This window comes from Triticum dicoccoides, chromosome 7B (assembly GCF_002162155.2).
Source record: "Triticum dicoccoides isolate Atlit2015 ecotype Zavitan chromosome 7B, WEW_v2.0, whole genome shotgun sequence".
Taxonomy (NCBI): domain Eukaryota; kingdom Viridiplantae; phylum Streptophyta; class Magnoliopsida; order Poales; family Poaceae; genus Triticum; species Triticum dicoccoides.
Window position 1 is genome coordinate 353,102,400 of NC_041393.1, and position 9,399 is coordinate 353,111,798.

The window sequence follows — 9,399 nt, forward strand, 5'->3', positions numbered from 1 at the left end:
AGCAAGATGCAATGGTGTCGCACTCTCTCTATTCTTCATCTCTCGCTCTCTCCTCCCTATCTTACTGATGACATCGATGACATGCAGAATTGAGGAATATCTTGATGGTTAGCAAGTACTGGCGAGCTTCAAATATATTCTCCATTAAGAAATATTTCTTTTTAATATTTCATTCACTTTTAATTACTATACTCCATCTGTCTCAAAATAAGTGTCCCACCCTTGTACTAACTAACAATACTCCCCCGTTCCTAAATATAAGTCTTCTTAAAGATTCAATATGGACTACATACGAAGTAAAATGAGTGAAAGCACATTCTAAAATATGTCTATATACATTCATATGTAGTCCATATTAAAATTTATAAAAGACTTAAATTTAGAAATGAAGAGAATACAAAATTGTGTATAAAATTATATTGAGAGTTATTTTAGAACAGAGGGAGTATGGACTAACAACAAATATCATCAAGTATTAATCGGTGCTCTTTCGGAAAATGAAAAATTCGGTGCTAGCACGCGTGCATCCAGTAGCTTCCAGCCGGTACAAGACGAATCTCATTCCATTTCATTAAAGAAAAGTACTCACTGCCCACTGCGTGCCTTATCTCATCGCCACTCATCTCCTTCTTTTATCCAGATCGCCAATTCCTCCGCTCATCCTAATCCAGCGCTGGTCCTCTTCCTCTTCTCCATCCAATCTAGCCAGGAGCCGCACGTCCGCGGGCCGTGGTGGCTGGCCAGCGCAGCACTCCCTAATCGGCGATGAACCCAGAGGACGCCATGGCTGGCGCCTTGGAGCTCCTTTGCCTCGTCCTGATCTGGCCGTCTGCCCCAGTCGTCGGCCCCGTGCTCCGGATCAGGCCAGCAACCTCACCTACGACCTGATTTGGACCTCCTAGCCTTCGCCACCTGCGCCATGCCCCAGAGGTTCGGCCGGTCCCGCGTCGCTCATTCTCGCTTCTTCCTCTGCTCGTGGCTCGCGTTGACTGCTAAAGGCCACATGCCTCGTCCAACCACATCCTCTCACTGCCTTGCTCCTCCACCACCAGTGGCGAAGCCAGCTATCTGGCGAGGTTTGGCGCATGCCATACCTAAACTACGACCCAAGTACGTACGTACAGTATTACTTTAATACAATATTTAAGTTTTAAGCTGGGCTTAGCTGCTGATGGGTCAAGTCCGTGGCTTGACTACACGTCACGTCTGCACATGGATTATGGCTGAAACCTTCCGAGTTCCGACTGTGCGTGTACTTGTTCTAGACCGTGATCTGCGTGACGGAGGCACAACAGGCAGGGCAGTACACCGGGGCGGTGGCGCCAGTGGCAGGTGGCGGCAGTTCACCGGCGAGGCGAGGCGAGGCTCTGACCGGTATATGGCAACGCCGACTCGGCGAGGCCGCGAGGGTGAGCAGACGGCGCCACGTTAACTGAAATTGTTATTTGTTTGCGAATATGTTAACTGAAATTGGACTATATCAGATCAAATATTTCTCCGGTTTTAGTTTATCTAGTGCCTTCCCTTTGTTGAAATACTAATAGATTAATTTCCTTTATTAAATTGGTGAACATTCATCCATATAATTTAAATCTAGTGATGTATTTTGAGTGTCAGTACTCATTTTTTAGATTTGTCTTGTATATTTGCTAAATATAAAGTAGTACCTCTGTCTCAAATTACTTGTCTTAACTTTTTCTAGATATGGATGTATCTAATACTAAAACATGTCCAAAAACATCTATATCTTAGGCATACCTACGACTAGTAACTTGAGGCAGAGTAAATATACATCTAATATTCTAGCGAGCCTTTATAATCATATTATACATGGTTTTCTTTTTTACAAACTCCGCCACACCTGAAAATTATTCCTGTCTTCGCCACTGTCCACCACCACACCTCTCCTTTCTTCCTCCCCTCCCTGCCAGCCGGGCACTCTCCCTCTCCCGCCTCCGTTCGCCGCAGGTGAGTGCGCGGCTGCGGGTGTCTGGCCAACAGCAACAACTGCGGCAGTTCGGCGCCCGGAGAAGCCGCGCGTTGGGCGATGTGGAGGAGGACGACCTGCCGCTTCCTCATTCGGGCGTCCTCCTCTGCGCCGTCGGTGAGCCCTTCCCTTCTTCCTCCATCTCTCTTCTCTCCCCCGTGCTTCTTCTCTAAGAGCTCTCTCTGTCGTCTATTTTTCTACAGAGAGACGTCCATGGCCGCCCGATGCCCGAGCGCCGCCGGCCAAGGACGCGCCGGCGTCCAGACCCCCTCCACGCCATCCCCATCTCGTTGGAGACCTACACCAAGTCCCATCCAGCGCCCGCACCACCCTTCGGGCCCGCCCCGCAGCTCTGCAGCCCGAGCGCTTCGGCCGCCTCGCACCCGAAGCAGAGGAGAGGAGCTCCCTGCCACGAGCCTCTCCAGCCCGGACAAACCAGCAGGCCGACCCCGCCTCCTTCTCACTTCCCTCCCCCTTCCTTTTTTTCCGCCGGGACGCATCATCCCTTCCTTCGCTTCTGCGGCGTGGAAGCCGACAGCAAGCTGCAGCCTGTGCCAGGCGATGGAGAAGGCAAATGGAGAAGCGGTGGTGGTGCCCGGCGGCGAAGCAGTTTAATTAAGGACCGGGGTAGAATTGTAACTAATGCAGGGGTGTTTATGTAAAACGAAGCGTTATCTCACGTACCCACTTAAAATAGGACTGCGGATTGAATTCTCAAAAACCAAGGGACTTTCCTGCAAAATCGCTAGCAAAGACTAGCAAAAGGCTCGTGCGTTGCAACGGGTATAAAATAAATTTGATAATCCAGGTGTTTGAGAGTTTACCTGCTTCTCGCTGCCTTGTGCGGCTGACGGCTAGGCAGAACTCTGGAACTTTGACCTGAGAAGACTCTTTGATGTATATGATTTATCTATCTATATCAAAATAGTTAATAAAAACATTTGTAATTGAAAGAATGACATATATTGGATCCATAATGCAGCGACAGATATACTTAGTCATGGTAGACTCGAGTTTTATGTAGGCAAAGACCGGTGTTTGTAATTATTCTGTGAATATAAAATGTGGGAGATGAGGCACTAATGAAAAACACAAATCAACTTGAAGTCCTAGCTCAAATAAGCTGATGTCAAAACTGCATGCAGCCATACTTTCATTTAGACAATAATTAGTACATAGGTACGACACCTGAGTACCTATGACGTTGTTTATGTTTTTAGAGTTCTCTCGTTCCGCTTCTATGCATGCAGCCATGCATTCCAGCTGCTTGCCCTTGATTGATAAGCAATTAAGCATGCATCCAGTTGAATAGCTTATTGTCATTGCCTTCCAAGTCCTTGCAATCTAGCTAGTGCCCTGGGCGCCCATCACTGCTTCAATGTGACGAGGCCATCCTTCAAAGCAAAGGTCTTCATCTTGTTACAACCTAGCATTTTTTTTCTTTTAGAATTCCACAAACACAAGCATACAGATCTAGTAAGTATTGTGATTGATCTCACCTATATGCATGCATGCATGTTTTAAGGTTTGCCTGGAAAATCAGCTCGTGTCGTCGTGCCATCATCGTTGATCGGAACCACTTGTAGATTGATCGGTCGGACACCTTTATATCTATGTACCCGGCCATTGGAGAGCAAGGCGCAGTGTCCTATCTATTAGATTGGCGAAAGCGTTCCTACTCCCTCGTAAGGGAGCCGTGGCTGTTTATTTATTGGGGCAAAATCTTGCCGTGGAGTACAGGAAGAAGGATTAGGAATCCTGCTATTACAAGGAGATAGAAGAGGATACGGGAGAGAAAGAGAGAGGTAGTTTCAGATTACATGTATACTACTCAAATTCTAACACCCTCCCTTAATCTAAACTATCCTATGTTAAGATTTCTCTTGAATTCTTCAAAAGACTTGACCAGCAAAGCTTTAGTAAACCCATCTGCTACTTGATCCTTGGATGGAATGAATCTTATGTCCAACTTCTTCTCTGTCACTCTTTCCCTCACAAAATGAAAATCAATTTCAATATGTTTAGTCCTTCCATGAAAGACTGGATTAGTAGAGAGATAGGTGGCTCCCAAATTATCACACCATAAACATGGAACACGACGTTGCTTAACTCCCAATTCATCAAGCAACGATTCCACCCAAATGATTTCAGCAGTGGCATTTGCTAATAATTTGTACTCAGCCTCTGTACTTGACCTTGACATTGTAGCTTGCTTTCTAGCACTCCAGGAAATAAGGTTCGAACCAAAGAATACCGCAAATCCTTCGGTTGACTTTCTGTCATCGATACATCCTGCCCAGTCGGCATCAGAGAAAGCACTAACAAGTGAAGAACTAGAACGTCTGAACTGAAGTCCCAAACTCACAGTGTGCTTAATATATCGCACAATCCTCTTGACAGCTGACCAATGAGTAGAAGTAGGAGCATGTAGGTATTGACAAACCTTGTTTACAGCAAATGATATGTCTGGTCTTGTCAAAGTCAAGTATTGTAGAGCTCCAACAGTGCTTCTATATTTTGTGCTTTCCTTTTCCTTAAGACGTTCTCCTTCATGTGCTGAAAGTTGTTCTGAAGAAGACAATGGTGTGGGTGACGGCTTGCAATCCTTCATTCCCATACGAGTTAGAAGTTCAGTAGCATATTTTTCTTGACTCAACATTATGCCATCTTGAACTTTCTTAACTTCAATGCCTAGGAAGAAGTGTAAATCACCAAGATCCTTCAAGGCAAATTCTGAACTTAAATCATGCAAGAGAGCATTAGTGGCATTTTGTGAGGAGCTTGCAACTATGATATCATCAACATAAATTAGCACAAACATGACAGTATTTGCTTTGCTATAAATGAAGAGGGACGTGTCAGCCTTGGATGCAACAAAACCAAGACTCTTCAATTGCAAGCTCAGCCTTGAGAACCATGCTCTAGGAGACTGTTTCAGACCATAAAAAGCTTTGTCAAGTTTGCAAACATAGTGTGGTGCTTGTTGATTTTCATACCCTGGTGGTTGCCTCATATAGACCTCCTCTTCCAGAACACCATGCAAAAACGCGTTCTGAACATCTAGCTGTCTAAGGCTCCATCCCCTAGAAACAGCAATGGCTAGCACGAGTCTTATGGTAGCAGCTTTCACAACAGGACTAAAAGTATCCTCGTAATCAATACCATAACGTTGCTTAAATCCTTTTGCAACTAGACGTGCCTTATACCTATCAATAGAGCCATCTGCTTTCCTCTTAATTCTATAAACCCACTTGCAATCAATGATATTTTTACCTCTTTGGCCCGACACCAAATGCCATGTTTTATTCTTCATGAGAGCACCATATTCGTCATCCATAGCCTTTTTCCATTTAGGATCTCCAAGTGCATCACTCAATTTTGCTGGTTCACCTGAAATACACAACATGCCATATGGTATAGTGCCATCCTTCCGTATTTTTGGATTTCTAATACCTTTTTGCAAACGGGTCATAACCCTTGAAGTAGTGGCAGGTTGTTGCTGTGGTTGCACAGAAAACGGCACAATCTGACTATCCACAGAAGATCCAGGCGATCCTTCCACATGTGCAGACTGGGTAGACGCAGCAGATCCTGTAGTCATCGGTGTGGTGGACCCTGAGATGGAGCTATCCTGGGCCACAATATTTCTACCTGCAGAAGATCCTGCTGCTGCCGTCGGGTGCATGCAATCTGCACAGACGCCCATTGGTTGCATGCGCTCTGTCGCTGTCAAGCCCGTCGTTGTCCTGGGTTGCACGCGCGTGGCCCGCGCACTCCCACCAACGGAGCGGCCCGCTGCGGTCGCTGTCACCTGGTTGGCCCGTCCGCTGCTGCTATTGGGCGAGGCGGGATCCGAGGTAGATCCGCGTGAGTGATCCAAGGCGATCGAGCGCACAGGTGTAGCAGGTGCCGCCGGATCTGCCTCGATGTCTGCGCCAGCTTCTTCTTCCTCATTCACATGAAATAACGCCTGATTTTGATCATTTTGAACCAAATTTTCTTCAGGTACCTGCATAGGCATAACAGTAGGAGTAGAGGCAGGAATATTTTCATCAATTTGGTTAGCACAACTGTTATCACCCCCTTGATCAAAATCCGGTAGAAGCAATATTTCTTTTCGAAGGAGAGCGCCGGCATTTGGATGAAGAGACTCGAAAGGGAATACAGATTCATCAAAGATGACATCTCTCGAGATATAGACCCTACCGGTAGAGACATCAAGACACTTAACCCCTTTGTGCATGGGACTGTATCCTAAAAAGACACATTTTTTTGAACGAAACGCAAGTTTGCGTGTATTATAGGGTCTAAGATTCGGCCAACAAGCGCAACCAAAAATACGAAGAGATGTGTAATCTGGAGTGACACCAAAAAGACGTGTGATAGGGTTCTCATTTGATAACTTTGCTAGGACAAATATTAATAAGATATGTGGCAGTAAGAAAGGCTTCATCCCAAAATTTAAGAGGCATAGACGCATGAGCTAACAATGCAAGTCCTACTTCGACAACATGACGGTGTTTTCACTCAGCAGAGCCGTTCTGTTGGTGAGCATGTGGACAGGAGACATGATGTGAAATTCCAATTTTTTGAAAAAAGGAATTGAGTTTTTCATACTCACCACCCCAATCTGTTTGCATAGCAAGGATTTTGGAGTTTAATTGACGTTCAACAAGATTTTGGAAATTTGTAAAGACTTGGAATACATCGGATCTTTTCTTTAGCAAATAAATCCAAGTAAATTTACTATAATCATCAATAAAGCTTACATAGTATGAGAATCTACCGACTGATGTAGGGGCTGGTCCCCACACATCTGAAAAAATAAGTTGCAAAGGAGCAGTAGATACACTAGTAGAGATAGGATATGGTAATTGATGACTCTTAGCTTGTTGACACGCATCACAAACTGACTCAACACTAGACTCATAAGGAAGTTTATTTCTACTAAGAACATGCTGAACGATGGTTGAAGAGGGATGACCCAAGCGACGATGCCACTTTGCCGAAGATGGTTTGGTAACACTCCATGCTTGTTTATAGGAACATGATGAAGAAACTGATGATATGAGTGGGTAGAGACCTCCCTCACACTTTCCTCTAAGAATGACTCTCCTCGTTGCCAAGTCCTTAACAACAAAAGAATAAGGATAGAATATTATGAGAACTTGGTTATCAAGAGTAAACCGATGAACTGAAACAAGATTTTTTGATGCATGAGGGACATGTAAGACATTATTAAGATGCAAATCTTTCTTGGGGGTTTTAACAATTGAGTTACCAATATGATAAATTTCCATACCTGATCCACTTGCCGTATGAATTTGGTCACCTCCATGATACCTTTCTCTCATTGTCAATTTGTCGAGCTCCCCTGTTATGTGCTCGGTAGCTCCAGAATCTGCGTACCAATTTGTATCAATCCCGTAGGAGTTGGTGATGAGGTTGGCCTTCTTCTTCTCTTCATGATCATCATCATACCGATGCCAGCAGGCCCTTGCACCTCCAGGATGAAATTTATAGCAAATCTGGCACTCTGGATAGTCCCCATCATGTTGCTGCTGCTGTTGTTGTGGAGGTTGTTGTTGGCGTTGCTGGTAGCCCTGGCGTTGCTGGTAGCCCTGGCGTTGCTGGTAACCGGCGCCTCCACCGCCGCGAGAAGGAGAAGGAGAGGCGCGATCGCCACGGCCGCGCCCTCTGTTCCCTCGTCCACGACCTCCTCTGTTGCGGTACTGGCCACGCCCTCTGTATATGGCGTTTGCAGACGAACGGAAACTTGATGGTCCATCGCCCAACATCTCCATCCTCTGATCGAAGGCTGAAATCTGTGAGAAAAGATCATCAACTGTGATTGAGTTTATGATGGCGCCGACCGCTGCAACGATAGGATCGTAGTCCCGATCAAGGCCGGCGAGGATGTAGTCGACCATCTCGCCATCGGTTACTGGACGGCCTGCGGCTGCGAGCTCATCTCCGAGACTCTTCATCTTGGTGATGAAGGAGTTGCTTGACATATTGCCCTTCTTAGTGTTGGAGATGGCAATTCTCAGATTTGTTATCCGGGATTGGGACTGCGCAGCAAATAGTGTGGTAAGAGCAATCCATAGATCATGAGTACTCTCCTTACCAATGACCTGCGCCAGGATTTCAGGAGTTAGCGAGTTCAACAGGTAGCTCAGAACCTGTTGATCTTTTGCCAGCCACGGTCCATATAAAGGATTTGGCTGAATCTCTGTGGTCTTGTCTGCCTTCGCGACCTCCACCGTTCTTGGCGGTGCGGCATCTGAGCCGTCGAGGAGGCCGGTTACTTGTGTGCCTCGCAACGCTGGCATTACCTGCGCTTTCCAGAGAAGGAAATTTCCCCTCGTGAGCTTTTCTGTTGGTGGCGCTCCGAGGTTGAGGGCGACGCTGCTGGAACCTGCCATGGCGATTGGGTTTCTGACGATATCTTGGTTTCTGTTTCGCTAGATGAGGGGATCGCTAGATGTGGGAAGAGACTAGGCTCTGATACCATATTAGATTGGCGAAAGCGTTCCTACTCCCTCGTAAGGGAGCCGCAGCTGTTTATTTATTGGGGCAAAATCTTGCCGTGGAGTACAGGAAGAAGGATTAGGAATCCTGCTATTACAAGGAGATAGAAGAGGATACGGGAGAGAAAGAGAGAGGTAGTTTCAGATTACATGTATACTACTCAAACTCTAACACTATCAGCAGTCTCTGCCTCCGATCTAGAAGGCCACGTACGCGTCGGGCATCACTAATGGTAGCCGGTGCGGCAGCCATCGGCCATGACGCTGGAGAAGATGACTGTCCTGCAACTCGATCACGTTGCTGGAGAACCAGGCGTTGCATCTATGAGAAAGCGGCACTCTTTCCCGAACTTATCTGACTCCAAACCAATCTACCTGACACCATCACGCCGAGCGCACAGGCGCCTGCTGGCCATCGGCACACTGTGTGGCTGCTAGCCGTGCCTCCGGTGCCGGTGGCCAACTGTTCCCCGTCGCGGACCTGCTCGGCAAGATGCTCGCCGAGATGACCCGCCTCAGGTTCGGCGCTTCTCCGCCTCCACCACCCAGGCAGCACGCGCCCTCTCTGCTAATCGCGTTCCTCCCGCTGACTCGTCGTCTGTGGCGACTCCCGTAGCCATCCTTCCACCCTCTCCTCCCCGAGTTGCTTGTCCTCCTCATCGTCTTCCTTGATCATGGCCTCGAGCAGCCCCTGGCCCGGAGCATACATATAGATTGAAGGTTTGATTTGAAGAAAGGAATCATACTCGATGGAGGACTATGAAACGTGACGAATTCCACCAGTGCGATGAGACGGTCCTTGGGCAAGAAAACGTCACGGGTGAGACAGTCCATGGGCAAGAAATAGATAGATTAGTACCACCTTGAATTTTGGAAAAAATA

The 9,399-nt window shown here is 46.8% G+C and overlaps 1 protein-coding gene across 2 annotated transcripts; it reads left to right on the forward strand.

Annotated features, from left to right (window-relative positions):
* Window positions 1-537: 537 nt before the first annotated feature.
* Window positions 538-2,948, forward strand: LOC119337272. 2 transcript variants are annotated; one of them, XR_005163125.1, is made up of 3 exons: window positions 538-1,110; window positions 1,266-2,104; window positions 2,191-2,948. XR_005163125.1 is itself a non-coding variant. In XM_037609390.1 (2 exons), the coding sequence occupies exons 1-2, from the start codon at window positions 1,831-1,833 to the stop codon at window positions 2,604-2,606; spliced, it is 690 nt and encodes a 229-aa protein (XP_037465287.1). In that variant the 5' UTR covers window positions 1,117-1,830; the 3' UTR covers window positions 2,607-2,948. The 2 variants fall into 2 exon arrangements, 1 of the variants encoding a protein (XP_037465287.1); XM_037609390.1 differs by lacking the exon at window positions 538-1,110 and having other exon boundaries at window positions 1,117-2,104.
* Window positions 2,949-9,399: the final 6,451 nt, after the last annotated feature.

What these genes read in the sequence shown, in the direction of transcription:
- LOC119337272 (XM_037609390.1), top strand. Translation starts at nt 1,831, where the DNA reads ATGGTTTTCTTTTTTACAAACTCCGCCACACCTGAAAATTATTCCTGT. An exon ending in CGTCCTCCTCTGCGCCGTCG is followed by an intron (nt 2,105 to 2,190) that starts GTGAGCCCTTCC and finishes ATTTTTCTACAG; the next exon opens with AGAGACGTCCATGGCCGCCC.